General features: G+C 49.7%; 1 protein-coding gene across 1 annotated transcript in view; it reads right to left on the reverse strand.

Annotated features, from left to right (window-relative positions):
* Positions 1-11,371: 11,371 nt before the first annotated feature.
* Positions 11,372-25,450, reverse strand: part of LOC119170326 (uncharacterized) — a 102,790-nt gene continuing 88,711 nt past the window's right edge. Inside the window, exons 4-6 of the mRNA XM_037421464.2 lie at positions 13,115-13,406; positions 12,464-12,589; positions 11,372-12,279 (exon numbers count right to left, since the gene is read on the reverse strand). Coding sequence (XP_037277361.2) covers positions 11,826-12,279; positions 12,464-12,589; positions 13,115-13,406 — 872 coding nt within the window. The 3' untranslated portion in view covers positions 11,372-11,825. The remainder of the gene's footprint in view (positions 12,280-12,463; positions 12,590-13,114; positions 13,407-25,450) is intronic.

The raw sequence follows: 25,450 nt of genomic DNA on the forward strand, positions 1-25,450 counted from the left end.
ACACCGTCAGCAGAGCGCGCGCCGTTCTCCCCGAGAGAGGCCATTCTTCTCTCGTCGCGCGCGGCGCTAATTAAACAGCTTGCGCAGCCGCCCCCACATCCACCCCTCTTTCGGCTCGGCAGCACGTCACGCGCTGGTCTGTGCTCTCGGCGCTGATGTCGAGCTGTTCCCGGCGCTATTACAGCTACGCGCCAACCGTCCTCGAAAAATCAACACTGCGAATGGACCGTGAAGAGCCAAAGCAGAAGCGATGCCATTGGTTCTGCCTTACTCGTCGACACCACAGCAAGAGCCTTTTCTGGGAACTTGGTTCGGAATAACTAGTTGCCGAATGAGCCTGTCTTAATATAGTAGCTGTGTAGCCCTCAGTGTCCGAAGAACTCCTTCATGCTTTACGAATCGCCCTATAACTCCTTATGAAATCGAGCTTCTCCCTGGCTGGGCAAGCCGTTCATTGGCCATCTTATGCCTTAACGGAGTCGGCGCGTCGCTTGACGTGTTCGCGGAAAAAGGAAGCGAAACGAAACGGCCGAGGTATACGGGAAGGGAGGCTGCTGGCTGTGCACCCGCAGCGCCCGCAGAATCGTGCCGTAGCTAACCGCTCAACGGTGGCGTGCCGACCGCGAGCCTCGTTTCCAACGGCAAGCGACGATTTATGGGCGCGATACATATTAATTTGGCTGCTGCGGCGGATATATGAGCTTTGGCGACCGGGATTACAGCTCTCGCGGAGAGATTGGTATTGCTCGCCTCTCATACCGGGGATTTGGACGGCCACTAATAAATAGCAAAAGAGCATGCAGCACCGTGGTGTGGGCGAGCGAATATTCCTGGACTGGCGGTTGGCGCGGAGAGTGCCAGCAGCGTTGCGTTTGCTCGCCTTCGCGAGCTTGCGTCGAGTGGCTGCGGTGACCATAATTTATTGCGGAAACCCCCCAAGCTGTTAGACGATCGGGCTTCACCTTAGCGGCCCGCACTGCCCGCGTGTGTGAGGCACTAGGTGATCGGTGTGAGCGCAGCCTAACGAACCCGTTCTTCCCGCAGCCACATTTGCGCCGACGTTATTATTGCCCGCCGCCACCCCCTGCGTCTCTATCGGGAATCGCCGGTTTCCTGCAGGCGAAAGCATCGCGCTGACTCACTCGGTCATTTCGCAGGCAGTAAGGGACGCGCCGGAAACCCTGGCGAAAGGCCATATAAGAAGCGGCCCTCACGCCGAGGCAAAAGCCCCTCCAAGATGAAATGGGTGTTTGCCTGTTTACTGCTGACGGGCCTGAACGAAGCGCGCGCTTGGTCCGCTCTAGTAATTGCGTGCGTGCTGTGAACGATGTCCGCGATGTGACTTTGCGGCGCCTATAACGAATTTGCTCTCTGGGGATTCATTGTGAGATTTGTATCATGAATGTTGTACGAAAATTTTAGAGGAAATGAGGTCTATCCAATCGCCAACATGCACCGTGGTTGCGAATAGATTGCAAGGCCTCTTTTAATTTCGGAGAGATGCTATGAAAAATCGATTTCCCTTGCAAAAAAAAAACAAACTGAGAACTTCCATGTTTTTATGCGCTCATGTATCATTTCCTCAATGAGTTACATAGCACTGTCAGCAAAAGGTGCTCCTAATTATCATGTATACTTGATTCTTACATGGAAGAGGTCTACACGCATACGACCTCGAATAAAGAGTTGTCTTTAATGTAATGCTCATGCTGACAGACACAATAGTGGCCGTTTTTAGCAACGCAATCATCACCCCTCCATAGGCTTCCAAAATGTACATGTGTCTGCAGAGAACATTACCATTAGCGTTCGCACAGCGGGGAACTCGTCCCAGATGAACCAATCAGCGAAAGTACTGTGAAGGTTCCGCATGCGTAAGCAGTGCATTAAAGCCCAGCCAATACCAACGACACGCTCAGCCAATATGAACTGACGTGCCAAGACAAAAAATATGCGAGAGTCAAACACCCTTATTGAATTTCTGATGATGATGATGTGCAGGTTGTCGGCGAACTTAGCGCTGTGACATTTTCAGGTAACTGCACCACCCGGTTTGCTCGAGCCTCCTATAAGGTGCTTTTCCGCTTGTAGGCGTCCCTTGTAGTCACGATATGTGATGTGGACACGGTGCGTCATGAAGTTACGGCCCATCATGAAAACGGGTATACGCCACAAGAATTCGGTAATGCTCGCGACCGGTGCACTGAATATGACGAAGCAAACAGTTAGCACAAGAAATAACCGACGACGTTCGTGCCGCTAGAACACTCTTCCCTTCCCTACATGCCGTAGGGAACTGATTCCGGGTACACTGAGAAGAAAAAGAAGAAGAATGAGAGAAAGCGAACTACATGTTTCCTCCCACGCCAGGTTTCACCTAAGTGGAGCTGAATTATTCTTCTCTACATACTTGTCTCCTCCTCAGTTTTTTTTTTCTTCTCCTTCATAAAAGCAAAGCCCCCACGGACTTCCAAGATGGCACGCGCAGCACGGCGCATGCCACTTGTGATGGCTGAACTAAGTTGGGGTGTGGTGTGGTGCGGAGGCCCGGCACAACAACGGATGCAGGATAGCTCATAGGCCACCGGGATGTGCATTGTTAATGGATCGGAACATCCACAGATCCATTGAATTAAGGATGCTGATGGCATGTCCGTTTATCAAATAGCGACCATTATGATTCAGTATAAGCCAAAGCCATATATCCCGGGAACTTCCAAGCCGAAAAGAGGAAATGCTCGGTTGCTGTGAAAAAGTCACCGCGCATAAGATTGTTCGTGACCGGTTGCGAAACCAATGGAGAGCTTCCATTATAAAGTAAGCGAAATGAGTATCGCGTAGTGCTCGTGGTTGTTTTTAACACTGCACACCTTATTCAGACGCTATATTCAACGTCAGCGGGCATTACCTGCCATATCTGTGCATGTGCAACCACCGAGTTCTTCATAAACCTGTCTAGAAGCACGGCAACGCCATCATCCTGAAAAGCGTTTATATGTAGTTTTTTTTGATGAAGGACCTAACCTCTTTATCGGCTCATTGGTGCCATATCCCGCTGGACATATCATAGGAACTGAGTAGTCACGTCACTTTTGATGCAAATGCTGATCATCAGTTACACTGATAAAAAGTCAGGGCACCTGTGATCTATCTTGTCTAAGCATGAAAAGAACATTCCTTCGTGACTAAGGATCAATGTCGGAATTCGGATATTAAAGCTAAGGTCCGAGTTCAGGTTTATAGGGGTTTTAGAGCATTCTAGGCGTTTCGCAAGAACGGATACCCAAAAGCGAAGCCAGTTCAACAATTCCAAGATTCTAATTGACATTAATTTTCGTGTTAAAAGTGGAGGGGGCTTCGTTGAGGCTCAATGTGGTTTTCGAAGCGTGTACTTTTAAATGACTAAGATCAAAGCGTGCCGCAGAAACTGGTCTCAGACGCTGAGGAGGGCAAGCAACTAGTTTAAGGACCTTTCTTATCAGCAATATTTCGAAGTATCCGAACATATCGGCATTTCGATAAGTCCAGCGGTCGCGGCTGGTCTTTGAGAGGCTTTCTTGGGGCCTACAGAAAAGCTCCTTAACTTCACTTCGACGGTGCGTGGTATAGATGGCTGTAGCACTGCTCGTCGGCGCCGGAAACATAAACGCCACCTCTTCGCAGGACCATAATCCCACTCGGAGGGCGTCTATGCAAGGGTGTACACTAGAGGCCATCGAGCACCGTCATCAGAGATATTCTCGTCGTTCCATCGCTGTCAGGAACTGCCCCGAGAAGCATCTCTCCTGGCTCACTTCGCCCGTAAGCTGAGAGCACTGCAAAGCCCTCGTTAGCGCGCGTAACAGCAGGCAGGCGAACGGGACGATGGAGGTACCGCAATTAGGCTATCAGGGTGCAAGCATATCGGGGCCACCCTCGACAAGGTATACACAGGAAGCGACGCGACGCGCATACTGATGACGGCCGGTGAGTGCTGCGACCGATAAGCCCCCTCGCGGTGGTCCTCGCTTCGCCCCGCGAAGAGGTCTGGAGGGAACAGAGTAAAACAAAGATGAGCGAGAACGGGAGAGACTCCGGGATATGACAAGACGCGCTGCTTCTTTCGGCCGGCATGCCGCGATGGGCGGCGTTCGGAGGAGATGCCCCACAGCTTCTGGCCCCACGACGGAACAGTACGAGTCATATAGCAGTATGTATGATCGCGGAGGAGCTGGCTGCTTGCCGGTGCCTGACCGTGCTTGCCTGTGTCTTTGCCGTGACCTCCCGTAATGCACTTCTCGCGAAGTACGGAAACGAATAAAAAAAAGAGAGAGGGAGAGAGAAAGAGCCGGAGGCGTGTTGCGTATGTGAGGGAGAGGATGTAAAAAAAATGAGAGAGACGCCTGGCAGCAGCATATAGACGCTCTTGTTTGAGCTCCCATAATGGATTCCATTAGAAGCCTTTCCGGTCCGCGCTGCCTGCTGCTCCGCGCGAGGCAACTTGAAGAAAGAAAACATGAAAATGGACCAAAACAAGGCGGCAGGGCAAGAAGGCAACGCGCGCCACTACTACATACCGGCTCGTTCTCCCTCCACTCACCCCCATAGACGCCACTCTTCGCCTTCTCCTAATGTATAAAGAGATATACAGGCGGCGGTGGCGGCCGACGCTATACCTTTCAAGTTAATGGGTGCGCGCGCGTGTACAGCGGTGTCCCGCTAAGGGCGCCGAGCGAGGACAACTTTCTCCCCGTTTCGGCGGCGCGATGCCTTCACCGCTGCTTCGGGCGCAGAAAACAAAGCTTTCAGCGGCTGCTGCCGGCATTTCCTGGGACTCTCCGGCAGCATGAAGCGCGCCCATTGCTCGTACTGCTCTTTGGCGCCGCTCTCGGTTCTTCTTTCGTGTCTCCGAGCTCCCTTTTTTTTCTCGGATCTGAGGCTTGAGCTACGAGCAGTGCGCTCTCGACTAGGCTGCTGGTCCAGAGAAAGCAGAGCTTGCCTTGTGTCATTGCGATCATCACCCACGAATACTTCTCTATTTCCCCTCGATCTTCAACGGAGCGTAATGGTTCGCGATAGCTTTATTCTAATCTGTCCCTCGCATCTTCCTCCATCCCACAGATGCTGAGCGGTGATGCATACAAGAGGCGCACGTATACCGCTCATTTCCTGGCCTCGTTCAACCACTTTTTCTCGGTGAAAACACGAATGCCTTGTTGTGTGCCTTGGCTTGCTTTCGACGGCGACTTCATGGAGATGCCAAACAAGGACCAAGGATACGTGAGGATCCACGAATATATGTTTTATATCTCTATGGACTATTCAGGACCCTTTTCGAAATTCATAGACCCTTTTCGATATTGTAAAGCAAGCATTGCTGCTATGCAGTATGAACAACTAATGGCGGCCAGTCACTGCAAATAACCTGTTAAAGCACGGTTTCCTTACGCTATGATTTGAAAAATGTAGAGTCGGCTTTTTTCATGTAAAGACTTATAATACACCTATAATACACAAGCCCCAGCAAGTTCAACTAAGACAGCGTATTTCTTTGAGGCATGGCAGGTGCCGTCATTGCTTGGGCAATTAGTTCAGTGCAGAGTTGCGCACTTGCGAATAATGAAAAGACTCCATAAGGGCCTACAATTTCAAAAAGTAAGCGTCGGATAATTTGTGTAAGTGAAGTCACCGATTCCGCCAGACACATATGCGTGCAAGGGTGGCTTCCTATGTAAACTTGGGTTCTTCCAGAATGTACGCCAAATAAAGATAACAAGTTTCCTAGCTTTAGTACTCAATAGTTAATACATTTAGGAAATATTCCTGTGACATTTGATACAAGTCAAACTGCCGGTTGTTTAGACAAATTCAATTACAAACTTCTCTCTCTCTCTTCAATGAAGCATTCTTTGCTCTTCACCATCTGGCTGCTTCCGGTATAGCGGTATTTCAAACATCTTAACTAGCGGCAATCTGTTCTCACGCCATCACAAGCACAAGGAGTTGTGCCTGTGCGTGTGGATACTGTCCTGTTCTTGAAATTCGTTCGTGATTCGATCCATTCGGCCACGGTTATACTGAAAAAATCTGATGCTTTATGATTTCAATCAGCTTCAGTCGAAACAACATCGAACAGACGAGCTCCCTCCCTCATTTTTTTTTTTTTTTTGCCGCCGCACCTTTCCACTTACGCTCATCGCTATTGCACATCGCGAAGCCTGACCGCGTATTCACGCATCAGGATACGCGCCTCGTCTTCGAGAGAGAGAGAGAGAGAGATAAAGATGCAAGGAAAGGCAGGGAGGTTAACCAGACGCACATCCGGTTTGCTACCCTGCACTGGGGAAGGGATAAAGGGGAGAAAAGAGGTTGCAGAAAGATGAGAAGGTACACACAATCACGAGCACACTCGGGGAGCACACACAGTCTACAGGCGGTCGCTCAGGTTTGTTGACTTAAGGTAAAGTAGCAGTGCTTTAGTTGCTTTCTGCGCAACTGAGGCAGATGCCCAAGGTCCTAGTATCTTCTGCACACAAAATGGTCCGGGGTCAAGTCGATTCAAAACCATCCGTAGCTGGCATCGCTGTGTGTCGTAGCAAGCACAGCTGCACTGGACGTGTTCGATGGTCTCTTCAGCTCCGCAGTAGTCGCATGTAGGACTCGTCTTCGAAGGAGCAACGTTGGCATGCACGCACGCATCCGCGGCAACAAACGTGCGGCAGCATGCCACCGTCCGCGATGGTCAGTTCTGATTGCGAACTCTGAGACCCTCTCGCGTGCAGCCACCGACGACGGAGCCAACGGCGACAAGCTGCTAGCGGGGGGTTCCCGATAGAGCACACAACAATAGGAGAGGAGACTGCGCCAGCATAGACGAGAAAAAGGCGATTCCATACGACCTCGTGAGAGAACCACGGGGGAGCTGCTTCATCTGCAATGGCCGATATCGTCAGCAGCGTACGGCTTTCAGTTTTCCCAATCACGTCAGATGTCCGCCTTATGTGGAATCGAGCTGCTTTGGTAGTCGGCACGCGTTTCGCTTCGTTAAGAAGCGTTCGCTCAATTCAACCCCCCCCCCTCCCCGTTTCTTCCTCTTTGTTTGAATTCAGTTCTTTTTTCCGCTTGCGACTATACCGCGAAAACGTTCCTACGCATGGGAACCGAGTAATCGGGGACTACGAAACGCTGCTTCAGCCACGGACGTCGGCGTATATGCATGCCCCGTTGAATATCTGTACGCACGTGACGCGCGGCGTATAGTATGGGTTTCTTCTCGTTTTCACATTTACTTTTACTGCTTTGCGATTGCCACCGCTGCAGTTACTGTCTACTTACTTCGTGCCGCGGGCTCCGGTGGTGGAGCCTGACACATCGCCGTCGGTGGAGGATCTCTTTCCGGTGAAAACGGTTGCACGTTTCGCAGAACGAACGCACGGGCCGAGCGCGCCTCGCCATTTGGGACGCTTCTTGCACTCGGCGCTGGCTGAATTTTAGATTAGCATTAATGGCTCCTTTTCGCGCAGTTGTCGGGACGAGTGCTTATGGTGCAGATTGGCAACTGCTAGCACTCTCGCGGATCATTTATTTGTTTTCCTGGCTAGCTCGCTAATAAAAAGGGGCCGCTTCGTCTGCTACATCGTAGCATATTTATGCGTTTCGGCTTATCGGATGCAAACAAACCAGATGGCTCGGTTCCACTCCAATGTTAAACGAAATAGGGGAACACTACTTAAGCGTGGGCGCATTTTATTTTTTGCTGCAGGCAGAAAACATCAACAGACTAGGCGCAAATTTTTTTCGTCGTTTTGAAACCAAGAAGCACGTGTGAGATAAAACAGCCACAGTGTGTACATACCACTTTAGAGTACTACACTTCTTACACCGCTCAAGTTTATTGGTTTGCCGATTGGTTCATTCTGAAGTTTGAAAGCTATAAACTCCTCTAATCCAGCGTTCCGTGACGAGGTTGAACTTCATTCGCATCTCTTGATCACTTTGTTTGACTAACACGAAGGAAAAAAAATAAATCGGAAAGAACGGTGAGTTGGAACGCGAGTTCTATAGTAGAGAAAACTAAGTAGATACACACGTACTCAGCCCAAGCTATAACCTACCATCGTAAAGTCACGAAACAAAAGGCGTCAGAAGCATCTGGTAGCGAGTCTAATTGCGGATCACTAGCGCTCACATGCTTTGGAGTAATGTTTGATATTGCTGAAGTAGGTCGCTTTGTTCCACGCCGTCGTACCTCGGTTAGCGCTGTTTATTATGCCGTTAATTATAGCAAAGAACTCCATCTTGCCTCATTTTCGACGCGCCTATACACTCCGTGCTGGCTGTATTTTAGATTGGCATTGATGGCACAATTTATACTCCAACAAACAAATTTTAAAGCTTGGATATACTGCATTTACAAATGTCTAACACTCTAAATACAAATTATAGATAGATAGATAGATAGATAGATAGATAGATAGATAGATAGATAGATAGATAGATAGATAGATAGATAGATAGATAGATAGATAGATAGATAGATAGATAGATAGATAGATAGATAGATAGATAGATAGATAGATAGATAGATAGATAGATAGATTACTATTGTCACATCGAAAACTAGATGCTTAAATTTATTCTTTCTCGGAACAACATACACTCTCATGAGTGCAATGAAAAGCCCACACAAGAAGTGAGCCAACAAACGCTGCCAACATTCACTCCACTTCACTACAAGCGTCACAGTACAGCTTCTAGAAGTTGTCGGTACCGAAAAGGAAGCCCTCAATGCACTTCAACGATGTGCATGGTAACGAATGACCACTCCTCTTTTCTTTCTTTTTGCTTTTTTTCCCTTCCTTCCACAGTTCACTCTCGTTTCCTTCTCACGCGATCTAAAGACCATCGCAACAGAAACTGCTGACAGCTTCCGTCACTTACGTGCAAACCGCCATTGCGCGAGAAAAAAAAATAGAAGTGTAGCTGAGAAAGCCCTCCGGACGGGACTAATGCACCGACCGAACACGTGGCTCTTAGCTTCGCGGCGCCACTTTTCGGTGCGCGCGCTTTCCGAATCCATTTCCGATCTCTCTCATTCACGCGCTCCTGAGTGCCACCACGCCTTTCTTCGCCGAGTGCTATACAACGCCGCAGGTATACGTTGTGCCACATACGTGCGAATTCAACCCCCCCCCCCCCCCTCTCCTCACACTCCAGTGGTTCTCGCGCGACTCGTTTTTAAGTGACCGTCGGAGCCACCGATGTGCCGCGACAGTTCCATAGGAGGATTAGTCGTCGACAGGCAAACTGGTAATGACGCAAAAGAAGGAAACGCGGAAAAAAAAAGGAAAACGCAAATGCCAAGAAGAGCACATATGTGTTCCCGATACGAACTCTTCCGAGGGAAATGGGATCTTGAAAAGGAGCAAGAGGTAAGATTAAGTGAAGGAGAAGTAAGTGTGACCCTCCTCTCCCACCACATCGTGGTGTAAGGAGCATTCGAGAAAGGGAAAAAAGAAAGGGGGGTAGGAACCGGAGAAGGGCTCGCCAGGCACACGAACGCGTGCACACAGTGGGAGAGAAAAGGCAGCCTTGGGGACGTCGTCACGCTTTCCTTTTTATCGAGCAAGCAGCGAAAAAAGCAAGACTGAGTGAGCTAGAGAAGGCAGCCGCTGCGAAAAGAGGTGCCTTTCCTTTTCGGAGCACTTAATGCGGCGGCGCTCTGTTGCGCCGGCCGGCGCCCAGAGAGCGCGCGCTCGCGCGGAGCCCTAATGGAGGGCACGGTGGCTCTTCCGGCGTCGTACCCGCAGGGAGAGGCTAAAAAGCCTTTTAAGTCCACTAAAAACCATCGTCGAGTTGTTTGTTCCAGAGCGAAGCCTGCCCTTTCCCCCATCTCTGTGCGCGCACCAGCAATATAGCGCGGGCAGCGGAGAGACGCAGCAGCGGACACGCACTATACTTGCCGCCCCATACGATCCAGCTGAGAACGCCACCCGCAAAAACACGTGAAACGAATGGGACGCGCGCTCAGCAGAGAGACGAGAGTAAAAGAAATCGGGCGTGCATTGCTTTAGATGCCGTCTGCTGTTTCTTTTTTCCCTTTATATTTTTTCTCGTCTCCCTCCCCCCCCATTACTTGATCTTCTTACTCCTGGATGTTCCCGAGTGCGCAGCGTCGTGCCACTTAGGTAAATAAGGGAGAGTAGAGTAGCGCGCATGGAACGGTCGGCTAATGGACGGGCGCACCGAGAAGCGTTCTCAGAGCGCGCGCGCCAGGGCGCAAATGGAAGGATCGGTTGCCTTGGGATTTGCGCGACCGCGAGCGCACGAGCTCTTTCTCACAATGGCCGCCACCTCCTCCTCTCCACGGGATATTTTATTTCCATATATACCACGCCCCTCTTCCAGAGCTAATTTATTTTTTCAGACTTTATTTCTTCATTGCAATGCCCACAGCATCTATCTATCTATCTATCTATCTATCTATCTATCTATCTATCTATCTATCTATCTATCTATCTATCTATCTATCTCTATCTATCTATCTATCTGTCTATCTATCTATCTATCTATCTATCTATCTATCTATCTATCTATCTACATGTCATTGTGCATATTTCGCAGCTGTGCTTTTTGAAGTGCACTTTTGTTTCATTTCGTTCTCGTAGGTCGCTAATTTCTTGAAATTTACCTGGGAAGTAGCTCGTCATTTGTTGTTACCACAACAGCCACTTTTTTTCAAAAGACTCAAAAGAGTAATTGTCTAATTGTAACTTTGTTGATTTCCTTTTAATACCATTCAAACTATTTGCTGACGGGGCTCAGCAGTTGACCTTATGGCGTCGGTATACTTACACCTGCCCTCAGCAACCAAACACATAGCATGCACACTATAAATATGCATGTTTCAGAGGCCTCCATGGAAATTGTTTATAGCATTTATTTTTTTGTTTATTTATTTATTTCACCAGCTAATAACTTGTTACCACGGAAGACGAGCTCACGCCTTTCTGATGTCTGTTCATGTTAGTAAATGCAGTACCTAGGTCGCCCGAACATAGATCAAGACAAGGTCTAATGCGTAACAAATACGTAAAGCAAAGTCGGCAAGGGACTGACCATTCACGTTGGAGGAGTAGTAGCCGACCTCACGTCCCACGGTGGAGAAGAAGCACTAATTCTCTATTCAGTCCGGATTCCACCAGGCCTTGCTTGACTTGGTTTCGCCCGCACTTCTGGCAAGCTTAAGTTGAGGGAACGCGACGATGACGCCCCGATGTCACGGGACGGTTTTGGTCTGGCACCGTATCGCTGTTTCTGGGTGGACCCTTGCCAAGATTACGACAGAAAACAGCAGGAACTCCCTCACACGGGAAAGTGTACGTCACACGCGTTCCACACGCGCACCCCACGTAACTCCTAGTCAATTAGCCTATACACAAGCGCTCACACTCACGCACACTTCCGCCCTGTCATGAGTTAGTTCACGCGTTCGACCCAATGTCACACAGTAAAACATTCTTTTCGGCCCTCTGGCAATGACACCGTTTTCTTTTTTGCTTGGTTGCGCACAGATCTTCGCATACTTGCTTGTCAGAATGGAACGACGGTTTTGTTCGAGTCAACCAGATGGTCAGCCAGGCGCTTCATTGTCCCAACGTCTATTCGCGCACCATGAAACCGCACTTCGCCCGGACCTAAGTCTACGGTGACACAAGAGGCAAGCAGGCACACGCGTGGCCTCTGCATAAAGTCCAGGCCAGGAAGGCGCATTAGCTCAAGTCTTGCTTGCAGGCGAGGGCGGCGGGCCCGGCGTGGTGCCGACCGCGGCCGCCTTTGTCCCTGGGTCACTTGCCGTCACTCATCATGGAGTCGGGGCTACCGTATCCACTGGACGCGTCGTCCTGCACCGGAAGGCTATCTAACGTGTGCCGTTTGAGCCGCTGGAGGCTATTGCTGTTGCCGTTGTTGGCAGTGGGAGCAACGGCGCTGCCGGGAGGTGTACCGATGGGCGGGTGACCACCGGCGTTATTTGTCGACGTCGCGCCTGTAGCTGGGCCGCTGTTGCTATTGCTACCCGCGTTGCTCGACTGGTGGTTGCTGATGCTACCGTTGCCTCCACCACCACCTGCACCGGGCGTCGACGCATTGGTGGCGTTTTGTTGCTGCTGTTGCTGCTGCTGTTGGTTGCTGGGGTTGTGGCCGGGAAACGGCACGTTCTGGAAGGACAGCCGCTCCTCGTAATCATACTCGCACAAGATCCTGTTTTCTAACAGGTAGAAGCGATCACCCACGCAAAACCTGCACAGTGGAAAAAAACGTCGGAGGTGGTGAAGACACGAGAGCTCGTAAGCTTCTTTTATGTGAGCTGGTGAAAGAGTGACACGGCTCCTTCTTCCACCAGTGTTCACTTGCTTTATATTTAAAAACATTTATTTATTCATGCAGCCGGCTTCGTTCTAGTCTACTGCTGTGAAATACGCACCTGTGATTGCAGTGCTGGCAGGCGAAGCACTCCAGATGATAGACGTTGGTACGTGCCCTCATGACCATTTCGAAGGCCGGTATGGTTTTTTTGCACGCAGAGCAGAGACCAGTAGTGCCGAAAAGCCTGTAGAAAGAGAAAAAAAGACACGCTGTTTGAACGACACTGTGTACGGAAACATGATGTAATATACACCAAAAAGCTGACTCTACCCGAATCACATGGATTACGTACAAACTTCTTGTATACCCTCGAAACGTTTAGTCATTTTCTTTGCTGTGTCGGAACTCTTTGGTTGCTAACCCCTCTAATACCCTATCACGTTTAGATGGCATAGGTTCTTATAAGTTTGCTTGTTTTTTTACTATTTATTTTTTCGCGACTGGTCGTACTCCAAGCTGCATTTAAAGCATTGAAGCAGTAGTAATTGTGATGAAGTTTCTATATCAAGACGGGTCTCGTTGAACGCCGTAGTTCATGGTTCTGACCATTTAAAAGTTGAGTATTCTCTAACGCTCATTCATACAATGAGAGAGGAGCGTCTATGCTTTGAGCTTGCTCCTAGACTTAATGAGCACGACATGGCCTTGTGCGCAGACAATTGAAATTATTGATCGTACAGCCCCGACAACACGCGCACCCCATGCTCACCTGAGGTAGTCCCTCTTGCAGAGTATGAGGTTGGCCTTGGTGAAGAGGGTGGAGCCGACCTCTCCGAGGCGGCAGTCGCAGCAGGCGCACTTGAGGCAGTCCTCGTGCCACAGCTGGTCGAGCGCCTTGAGCAGGAACCGCTCGCGTATGGGCTTCTGGCAGCCCGCACACTCGGGACCCGGTAGAAGGCCGGCCATGCCCAGAGCGCCGAGCCCATTGCCGCCTTGTGTCATGCTCAGTGTACCCGCCTGGACTACGCGCCGCCCGGGTCCAGACTTCATGTCCATAGAATCTGCGATGGCAACAAGGGCGAACACGTTGTGTAACATTCCCTGTATATGTTCTCTTTATCGACGTGTAAAATGCTCATCCATAAAGACCACGTTGTGTTGCAGGTGGCGCAAAAGGTAGAGAGCCTGGCCCGAATATCAGAATTGAAGTTCGCCCAGCTTTGGTAAGATGCATTTATCCTATAAAGCCACATCGCTCAAGCTGCAGGGGCAAACAAAGACGACGTGACGTGCTTTTTTGTTCCTTTTATCTCGCCTTGTGAGTGCTATGGTCTTAACGGATGCGCAAACCAACTACTGTAAATGTTTGTGTTCTTGAAATGCATCCAGATGCACATTTAGTTCACATCAACCATCAATATATTCAACGTGTCTGCACTAACGTAAAACTGCCTTGAAATTGTGCTTCACCTCAGCAAGGTTCTTCGTAGGGAGAAGCTTACTTCAGAAATTACCGTAATTCGCAGCGGTAAAAAACATATGTGCTGGCATATCGGCAAAAAGTTGTGATTTTCGTTGCATTACAAGGAGCAGTAACACACATAAACTCGCCAGCTCTGTTTGAAAATTGCCTATCAGCGCTTTAAAAAACTCAGGGGGTCTGGCGGATTGGGGTACACATACATCGGGCATGCACGCCGAACACAACACAAGGGCCACACTCCATGCTCCAATGCCATAGCTTAGAGGCTCCAGAATTGGTATCGACACCATATGTGCATCAAGAAGTTTCCATGTAGATCAGACACGTTGGCAAAGTAGGTAAAGCAGGCTGAAGGTAGTGGTAAGCACCAATATTCGCAAAAGAAAGTAATATACAACAAATTAATCATTATGGCTTCGGAATGCTGCTGCGTGTTGCCTGTCCATCACAAGATGTTGCGATGAAGCATGATCCCTACAAATGGTGGTAGTGAGGTCAGAGATCTTTCCTACAGCATGAACGATATAGTTTACTGTACAGCCTTGTAACACTAGTAGCGAAGAAGAACGCTGACCTCGCCGTGTATATGATTTCAAACCAATTTATGTCCCATGTTGTGTAACTTAATGCCTGAAGTTTAAGTACGCCAGTAGTTCAAGCTCTTAGTAACTTGACAGTCAAATTTACCTTTCAAGTGTGTTAATCCACCATAGGAGTTTATTTTTTCGAAAGGTCACTTACTTGAGCAATACAGCAGACCTCATAAACTAATCTCTTGTTTTTTTTTTTTTTACCATGTTAATGCTGCAGTCGTGCTTTTGTGCCACAAATTAATGGTGTGTGAATTGTTGAACTATGTGCAATTTTCCGCCATACATTTTTTACAGCGAAAGCTGTTATCAGATCACAACACGAGTTACGCACAGCGCCGTAGTTGTCCGCCGCCGCCGCTGTCCGTAACCACTATCGCAAAAAATAAGAAGAAAAAAAGCTCAGTAAATAAAAGCACAAAGGACACGGTGGGGTTCTCACCCTGGTCCACTGCGTGCAAGTCCAGTATTCTACAACTGAGCCACACCGGTGCTTGCGACTCGTTCGCGAACTTGCCTTAGACCGGCTCTATGTCGGGAAAGGAATCGCGTTAATATGTGTAATCAAGCGTTTAGAACCGCAAAGAAACAAGACGTCACACAATGCAAATAGCGTAACGAGTGGGTCGTGCAATGATCCAACCCATTATAAGAGATTGTTCTTTATCACTACGGCGTCTAGAAATATATTTCTAGACCCTGTACTATCACCTATTAACAGTGGCGCATATCCACTTCAGGCATCCTTATCGTCGTCAGCCACTGCACGGCAATTGGCACAAAATTCCTTGCAAGTGTCTAACGAATACCACGTTTTTTAGAAGAATGACGCAGAATAACATGACGCAGAATAACATAGTGAATGGCGGCCTACTACGCTGAAATTATGACTATTTTTGGCGTAGTGGGTACCCAGCAAATGTACTCGCAGTATTTACCCAAATAGTGTTAAGAAAAAGTCTTTGAAAGGCAGCTCTTCCAGCTTTCCCTGTCACTGTGCTGCGTATTCCACGCAAGCCTGGCGTTTTTTTTTTAGCCTCTTTATTTATGTACGGTGCAAGATATATGTGCGCATCAAAGACTCCCAAACGTGCCTTTCTGCGTCTCGAACAATCGCTACGCAGACAACATTCTTTAGTATTCAGTGCATCAAACGAATGTAAAGTGGCACGCGGTTGCTGCTCAATTCGATGCAGCCAGCAATTAGTATGGTGAAGCGATAATTCCAAGTGGACCCTCACAGCCACGCGCAAGGAGTACAAAGTGCCTGGCCTTAGGTTCTCTCCCTGTACAGTGCTTCCCACCATTTGAATGCGACGTTTCCTGATCTTGTCAAGTTCATATAATGTGAAGAATAAGGTGCCTTGTGCTTTTTTTTTTCTTTGAGCGTCTCAAAAATTTTATTCGACCACTCGGAGGCGTATAACAAGAAAAAGAGAGAGAGGCCGTGAGAAGTGTTCAGCTATGAAGATGTTCGGTATTCAGACCCCGCATCGTATACGCGACTCTTGCATCCGTTATCCTTTTATCTTTCTCCTGGCTCTCAGCGTTGGTGCTCGGCGAATACATGATCCGACCGAGAAATGAAAGGAGCCCGACCGGTAACGCGGACGTGGCGGATGTAACGCGGACCTTGTGGATGCTGCGGAAGCGGCAAAGCAAAAAGGGGTGAGTGAAAGAAGCGACCCCTCGCCTCACGAATGGACGACAGGTGATGGTATCTAAGTTGAGCGGATGTTGGCTGGCGGTACCACGAAAAGAGGACATTCAGCGAGCGCACTAAACAAGGCGACCGAGTATGTGTGCGAGAGAGAGCCTGTGCGCGTGAGCGAGCATCTCGATAAAGACGAGACAGCCATTTCCTATCGGACCGCCGTTTAAATGCCTCTTTCGAAAAGAGGGGAGGTCTTGTAAGCTTCCCCTGATCGTTTTTTTTTTTCTCTTGTCCTTTGTAGAGTAGACGTCGTCGTCGTCTCTTTTCGATGCCGCCACTGTTGCCTCCATCGACGTCGTTCATGCCAGCAACGAGAATGGACTGCTGATGTGGTTCGAACAAATTTCCTGTCCTTCGAGGCCTTTATTTCCGCACCGTACCGACGCGCCGGGCCTGCCAAGTGCCACCCCCCACGGCGCGGCATCGCGCTGGATTCTTGCGATTCGCTCTCGATCGAGAGAGACCCTGTCAGAAATGGAACGAAATAAAAAAAAGTCGATAGACACAAGAAGACAGAGGAGCCATACAACTCTCGGCTATTGCAAAGATGCAAGTGAGGGAGCGATAGGGGGTGCCAGTGGGCACGATGGCTTAGAAGGCAGCTTCGGGAACAGATGAAACGGCCGTTTCATCTAACGTTGGCCCCGCAGACTATCTCCTTTCAAAGACCAGCGCTTGTAAGCCGGAGGTCACTTTATTTCTTTTTCTCGCTGGGTGTACTTCACGCATGCCATTGGAAAACCCGAACACAGCGGCCATCAGCGGCAGTCGACAACCAGCTTTCGCGAGTATCGGCGATCTAGGAAGCGTCATTGTCGTCTACCACTGCCTCCTGCTTCTCTCCGTTGCTATGATCTTGTAATTCTGTGCCAGCTCTCGAAAAGTTGATCCTAAAGTGCTGCTACAGCACTCTCTTCTCGAAGGCATGAGAGTGGTGGCGGTGGCGGGGCGATCGAAAAGCTTCGCCGCCTTTACCGGCGTTATCTCTGTCGAGGATGTTTGATAAAGGTCTCCCGCACCACACAAACACGACGTCGCCTTGCTCGCAGGGTGTTTTTTTTTTGTTTCTTTTGTACTGCCCCCATCTTCTGGACAGATCAAGCTTGTTACTTCGGTCACCGCGCTTTGTACTCTAGTTCGCAAGTGCCTTTCTCGATTCGTTTCCGAGAATAAGGGCGGGTTGGACACGAGGCCGAGGAATACAGCGAGTCTCGGCAGAAATAAAAGGTCTCACCATGCACCCTCCAGGAGCCAGCAAGCAAGCGCTGCAGGAAAGCGCGGTGGCATTCCGTAGGCAATCTGCGGTGCCCATCACGCGCGCGCGCGCGGTGGCTCATATGGGTATAAAGCACAAAAGCGTCGGGCCACCCCTATTCCGTCCCCACTCGTTCACCCGCGCAAAGCCCCGCAATTTGAGGCGCTTGGCCCGCGCGGCACTCGGCCGAGGCTCCTTACGATGCGGGTCATGTCCTGACCGTCTGGGCGCTGCCACAGCGTGGCGGTGAAACGACGACGAAGACGACAACGACGGTGGCGCACCGGGGTTCCATCGTATATACCTTCCTTCTGTCGCGTCGTGGATCGATTCCCGTTCAGCAGTATCGTCGAACGAGATGGAAAAAGCGCTCGCCGGCACAGCCACCCCCATATCTTCGCCGGCCGCCGTGCCGAGAAGCCCATACTAATGCGAGTCCCCCGTGTCCGCTCTGATTTGTGCCCAGCCTGTCCGGAGGAGAAGAATGGGAGCCGAGCGTGTACGATGGAAACAGCCGCTCCTGCGCTGATGCACGGCCCTCAACGCTACTTCTGGCCCAGTGTCACGCCGCCATTTTTTTTTTTGTGTTTGGCTCGGTCGTCAACGAGCGTCGTGCTACGGATTCTTTCTCCGAGATGGAAATTGCGGAGACGTCGTCGCCCGCTACAGCAAGTCTCGCGAACCATCCTCATTACCTGTTTGCTGGCCTGCCACCCTTCGCTCTGCGCGTCTGAACTAAAGTAATTCCGAGCCCATTAATCAAGAATGGACATCGAACTCAATGTTTAGAGTACGTCTTTATGAGCAGAACACCTGCACCGCGGCCTCTCTAGCTGATAATGCAAAAGGCTAGGATGGTTGGCGGCGCGATAGGGGATGGCTACGTCCAGTGTACAAGCTGCGTTAAGCCTGTTTTGCTCGCTGATTATGCCTAAAAAGCAACGTTCTGCTCACTGAACAAACAGAAGCCCCTCCCTTTCGTTCAAGGCTTGTCACCACCTCCTTGGTAGGTGGGGTTATATATAAGGTCAGACGTCATATACATTTTTATTCTGCACACGCCAGCTACAGCAAAAAAAAATTTCTCTCGTTTCTTGATGTATTATTCTTTTTCCTTTATCAATCGGCTTTCCCCCCTATTTCTACTTATCAAAGCCACTTTGTAGTGTTCTCGGAAAGTCTATAAGATAGTGATCTCAAAACGTGCCGAGCGTACTGTTGCAAAAATTGCGTTTGTAGCGATGTCCATTTTTTTCACTCATAGCTTCACATGTTTGAGATAATGTCACAACACCTCTCCCCCTTTTTCCAAAAAAGAACATTCATGCCTCAGCACGGAAAGCGAAAACAGCCGTCACTACTTCGGCAACATCTCTCTCTCTTTCTCTCTCTCTTTCATTTACTGGTACAGCGTCTCTAAAGAGCCGCAGAACGCGTGTTACCCTGTCTTGATGCGGCGGGAACAATCATTTACAACCACCGCCGGCACGTATACAAGAAAGCCGCGCTGCGTAGAGCGTGGCAGCAAGCGATAACGATCAAACACTTAAACGGAGCGCTATTTAAACGGAGCAGACCTGCTACCTCGTCGACGCTGCTGTGTACATATACCATTCACAAGCGACAGGCATGTCAGGTACACGTGACAAAGAAGCCTCGTTCGTTTCGTTGCCGGTCAAGTTGTCCCTCGGGCTGGCCAAGCTCACTTCTCTCTTTCTGGTTGACGTTCACAACACTGTCTTGTACCCGTCTTGTAGGAAATAAAATCTAGCGATATCGCGCCCAGATTCATGGCAGCCGCAACAGCCAAGTGCGTCTCCCAAGGAAGCGACAGAAAAACCGAATAAAGTAAGGCGTGTCTCGAGAGTGTAAAAAAGTGTGTCCACCTTTACAATACGCATATACATACGACGTTCGCTATCCCGATACAAGAGGCCTGCGTCCCTTTTATCTGGGCACCGGCGAAAATCTCCGTAAAAAGATAGAAAAAAAGAAGATAAAAACGAATTGAGGGGACGGGTCGAGCTGAGATATTGCATATAATGCCGCGAAAGCTCACGAGATTAAAATGGGAGTCACGACGACTTTGGAGAATCAAGTTGGGACAGGGCCCCCCACGTAGCTGTGTGTACCGCGCGTGGCCGGCAAACAAGAAACGAGTGAAGTGGTTGTCGTGCCAGAGATTTCGAGAAGGAAGCCTCGCGTAGAAACAAGCGAAAAAGCGCGCGAATCGCAGAAAAGTACGAATAGTAGAAAGGGCCGGCGAGGACTGGTGGCTATGGGAGGCGCATATAAGCGACGGTATTGCGTCCCTCGGCCTGACGGAGACGAGGCGCATCGACACTTCCCTTGTTTTACGATTTCGGCCCAGGACGTGAGCCACTTTAAAATTTACTCCGTCCCGGCGGCATCCACGTGCCCGTTTTCATCTGCTGGGCTCGCCGAGTTGCAGCGAGCAATCTGCCGAACCTCTCCCCTTCCTGAGCAGCAGCAGCGCGATCGCACGCCGCCACTATACAGTGGCCTTTCCTACAGCCGTCCTTCTCCCTTCAGCGCGTTCCATCTTAGTCGTTCCCGGGAAAGATTTCATTCCCGAATCTTCGACGCTGTTGGGCCCGCCGGGCGTTCTTCTTGTTTTCGCCGCGTCGCCTTGAACTCCCAATTCATGACGCCCCGTAGAACCGAACGGCATTTCACGATGTCTTGTTTCTTTTTCTCTCTCTCTCTCGTCAACTTTCAATCTTTGTTTTTTTTTCGTTACTCTAAACGAATTCGCCTTCCTCCTGTTTCTCTTCCCCATTCTCCTACGCCACCGCGCGCATCAATCCACTCACGAAGAAGTGCGACGCCTCCTTTTGGTTCGTCTCTGCGCGCGACCCAGCGCATCCTGGCGTTCGTTGCGCCCGCGTGGTCTTGTTCCAATCTCGCTCTTCGTCCCCGTGCGTTGCGTCTGCTGCATTCGCCGAGGACAGGCGTCTCCTCTGTCCTCGCTCCACCGTGTCCTCCCCTCTCACATTTGTTCCGAGCCCGTTCGTTGCATTTCGGTATACTCCTGCGGAACCAACCCCCTCGCGGTGTGTCCCCGCGGTATTGTTTGATGGCCGCGCGGACGCTACCTGCATGGTGAGCAGCTTGACTCGCGCGCGGTCCATTCCAAATCCGACACCGCGATCGTCCCTTCGTCTCCAATGTCCTCTCGGCAGCGTCTTTTTCTATTTTCGATGTCCCCGTCCATTCACTTTCGTTGCACTTGCAAAAAAGCCTGCTGTACTGACTTCATTTTTTTTTTTCTGTTTCTTCTCCATTGTATGGTAAGATTCACCGACGCCCTTTTTGTCATCGTGTTTTTATTCCTGCCTCCTCCGGGTCCTTCTGACGCCGCTTGTTTTCTTTCCATTCTGGACGCCTCCGCACCCTGACGCCAGGTTTATGTATAGCTTACACCTGCTACTTTTTTATTTTCTCTGCCCTGTGCACGCCATCATCGTGTAACAACACAAAAACGGCCGGCCGGCCGGCCATCCAGCAAGTCGGATACTTATGTAGAGCACACACACACAAACACATGGTCGAGTACGTAGATATATACAAAGGTCTACGCGGCACATCCGCAACGTATTCTATCCAGGATCAAGCTCTGGTATATCGAAGCGGCTCTCTAGCTCGCCACGGTCGCTCGCACGGAGTGCTGCGTAGGCCGAAATGTCCTTCCTGCTGTTCTCTTTATTGGAAGCGGAGCTCGTTCGGATTTAAGTTCCGCTCCGTCTAGCCTTACGCTTTTTTTCTCCTTTATTCTTGCGCGCCCAGCGACCCCATATACGCTATACTAGTTGACACTGTATAGTCGCGCCAGTCCTGGCGTGCGAAGCTCTTTTCTTTGCTGCTGATTCGAGCATCGCATTCTCTTATTTCGCCCTCGCGTCGGTCTTCACAGCCTCCCTGCCTGACTGGAATATTTGTGACGACACATTTGCTTCGCGTGCGCGTCGTCTGCAGCGTCGCGCCTGTCTCCCAGTGGCCCCCGCTGTCGCGCAAATGCCACCACTGCAATTGAGGGCCCCTTCTCTGACGCCGCCGACATCTCGTATTGCGCACCCGCGGTGCGCTGTAACAGCGTTGTGAAAGGAAACGACGAACGGTGTGATGCCGGTCTTTTTCTGATGTGCTTTCCTGAGACTTGACCAAGACAGGCAGTACTGTATGAATACGAGGATGACGTGTGCGCTAGACACTCGTAACTATAGCTCGTGGGGCTTGGTAGCGAGACGTCTGTGGCTTCTATAGAGCTGTCCTTCTCTACCCTCCCTCCTGCCAGGTCTTTTTTGCTTCGTTTACCCGCAACCAGGAGATCAACATTCATTCTGACCGCAATGTCCGTCTGATCACGATGCGAACCTTCTTGTAGAAAGCAAGCATGCGCCTCTTATGAATATGTGACGAGCTATTATAGTAAATGACAAGTCTTCGTGTCTGCAGACGAAGTCCTTACGTCGAATTCCACATTCGACCTAAGCGGTCGCTTGGCGCTCGCTACACAGCGGTAAGCCTGTGTCGTGTCGTCCACCTTTATTTTCGTTTACTTTTGTCACTTGTACTCACTTGTATTACTTGCGCGTGATTCCCTCCACGCGTCAATAATAAAGTATGATCAACGGTCGAGTGCCTTCTTCGAGCACTGAATGCTATGCACAACCTGTGTGGATAGAAATTTTAAAGCAGTGAAGCAGTGATTGTGTTTGACTCATTAGCAAAGTCAATCGCGACTTTCTTGAAATTACTCAAGGTCTTCACTGCTAGTGTTGGTAAAATTCAGCACAAATACCGGTTGAACTTGCTGGATCATCGTCATCAGTTTGACTACGTCCACTGCAGGACAAAGGTCTCTCGCGTGTTTGCACCAGTCAACTCGGTCATGTGCTTGCCGCGGCCACTTTATACCCGCAAGCTTGTTAATCTCATCTACCCACCTAACTTTCTGTCTTCAACTAACCCGCTGGCCTTCTCTGGGAATCCAGTCAGTTACCTACCCTAGTTGTTATCCAGCCTACGCGCTACATGCCCGGACTATGTCCATTCCCTATTCTTGATTGTATGATATCCTTAATCCCGGTTCCTTCCCTGACCCACTCTGCTCTCTTCTTGTATATTAAGGTTTCACCTATCATTTTTCTTTCCATAGCTCGCTGCGGTGTCCTCAATTCAAGCTGAACCCTCTCTTTAGGTCTCCAGGTTTCTGCTTCATAGCTAAGCACCGCCAAGATGCAGCTCTTATATACCTTCCTTTTGAGGGATATAGTGGCAAAATAATGTAACATGACAAGCACAACAGGTAATACGCACATCACTTCAAGGTACCTTCAGAGAGTACGTCGTGGTCACGCATCAAGCGGGTATCGCCAAATGACCGCTATCCTTTGAAAAAGAAAAGGTAATTACTTATTCAGCCTTACGGCCTATGAGGGACTGTCGTTGAGTGAACACTTTTTTGCAGCTGCGTGCTTCATCATGAGGTTGCTCGTTGGTACGCAGTGTTGCTTATTTGATAATTTTTATGAATACAGATTGGCCCAACGTGGATGATCTTCGATAACACCGAATTAGTCCTCAAATTTCTTGCGAAAAGGGGGCCAAACTCATGAATTCTGTTCACGTAATTGAATGCGTATCTCCAATAAATAGTGCATCGTCTCAATGAATGTTCATTGTTTCCCTTAATTGACCGAGTCCACGTTAGGTCCAATATCCTGTCCTGCTCTGCAGTGAAGGTTTTCTGGGACAATCCGCAAGGTTTACTGTCAGCGTGCGCTGTTTACATATAGCTTTAGTGCCAGCGATCACGCCAATCATTACCGTTGTATACCCAGACCATTCAAATACATAGGGTCAATTCCAATAGAAGGTCACTGTTCTAACTTTTGCGTGACTGCACCTACTGTACCAGTTTCTATGACCTTCGTATAACATCCTTGAGCCCCACCGTGGTGGTCTAGTGGCTAAGGTACTCAGCTGCTGACCCGCAGGTCGCGGGTCGAATCCCGGCTGCGGCGGCTGCATTTTCGATGGAGGCGAAAATGCTGTAGGCCCGTGTTTTCAGATTTGGGTGCATGTTAAAGAACCCCAGCGGGTCGAAATTTCCGGAACCTTCCACTACGGCGTCTATCATAATCATATGGTGGTTTTGGGACGTTAAACCCCACATGTACATCCATATCATCGTTGAGATGTGTAAAATAACGATTTCTTTCGAGGTCGTTTCAATTTATGTCCTGGGAAACTCCTCCGATCATATTCGCTCGTGAAGGCTACATAAGAAGTTTTAACACGAAAGTGTTAGATGACGGGGTCCACCACAACTCCACTGACGTATTTTTATCACGGATATGACGTTGAAAAACATATACTAACAGATTGCACAGAAAAAAAAAACGAGAAGGCAAGAATCGGTCGCGCGGAGTCGAACCAGCAACCTCTAGATTCGCCGCGGGCGCTAACGAATACGTTACGAAACGAACGCCGTAAGGCATGCTTACGGCAAGCCATTTTTACACAGCATACACCGTTCGGAATTCCTCAGAGCTCCGAAACTTTAGCGCTTTTTAGTTATCAGCAGCAAGGTGGACCGACGTGCTCACGTTGGGCTCGCTGTAAAGGTCGTCACCTCCATGAAGCACCACCTCCACGGAGCGTGGTCTCTCCTGCGCAGGCGTTTCAGATTCGTGATTCGGTAGACGACGAAGGTCACTTCGCCCACTGCCGCGGCCGCGTTACAAAAGGAGCGCGCTGCTGACACACGACGAAAGAAGACGTGTGACAGTTGTTCGCGCTTGTCCTGTGTATACTTGTGCGTTCGTTTCGCGCGTCGTTCTTTCGCTTTGAACAGCGCGGTCTAAGTGTCGAGTTGTGACAGTTGTTAGTCCGCGCTTATCCAGTGTATGCCAAATTCGTGCGTGCTTTCTGCTTGAGGTGTGTGCAGCAACTTTCGAGCTGCTTGCCGTTCCTAACGTGACTTTGCAATTGGTTACTGTTGCTAAAACAATGCACAATGAACGCTCAACTACCTTTGTAGAGATACTTATCACATTTATGTTACACCTATTTCAGAGTGATCAGCCACATGTTTTAGTTAATACAAGACGGGGTCCCACACTACAGTGAGCTTAAACGGCATGTGATCGCTGTGGGAGTGGCAGAATCACAATCATCCGGAAATAGATGACTAAACTTCAAAAATTAGTGAATTAGAGGTGTAGCACATGGCATTTTTCTTAAAGTCATATTCCTACACATTTTTAATCAATTTATATATGACCTATGCGTGTGAAGTCGAAACCAATAGATCCATTCATAGGTGATCACAACCCCACGTAAGCGACTTGCGAGCTGAGCAAGCTCCTACAGCCGCCAAAGACAGTACCGAACCCCACGAGGCAACAGTTTCCGTTAACCGAACATCAGAAACTTTCATCAGCCAAAAGCCTCGTAGCAGTTTCTGTTTATTTTTTAATATTATCTCAATAATTTATTCCGATAGCACAAATGTGCACCAACGCACAGCAGTCAAGCTTCCGACGTCAGCGTTCAGCCCGTCGTTGAGCCATCAGCGGGAGACCGAAGAAGATTGCCTCAGAAACACCACACGCGCGCTCCCTCCGGGATCGAAATAAGGAAGACGGCGAGAGAGGCGCGAAACATGAGGGCGAAACGGAGCCTCAATGTGTAAGGGAGGAAGGAGACGGTTCCGAGAGGAGGAAGGCCTAATGCAGCGCTGGCCGGGCAAGCAGATTGGCGCCACGGAACGCGCCGGATGATGCTCTTAGGTGTACCGACTCCGTCAACCCCAACTATCTTCGCAGCCCATTATCGGGGCAGGCCTGGTCGATTACAGCGGCGGCGAGCCTTTTTCCAGCGAAGAAAGGCTGCTGCTGCTGCTGCTCAACGAGAAAATGCACGCAGCGAGAGAGAGAGAGAGAGAGAGTCGCCTGCGGGCGGATCATGTAAGCAGCCACGCCGCAGAGTGTGTGTGTATATAAGTCCGCTGCCTCTGGCAGGCTCTTGCGTGACTC

This window comes from Rhipicephalus microplus, chromosome 2 (assembly GCF_043290135.1).
Source record: "Rhipicephalus microplus isolate Deutch F79 chromosome 2, USDA_Rmic, whole genome shotgun sequence".
NCBI lineage: Eukaryota > Metazoa > Arthropoda > Arachnida > Ixodida > Ixodidae > Rhipicephalus > Rhipicephalus microplus.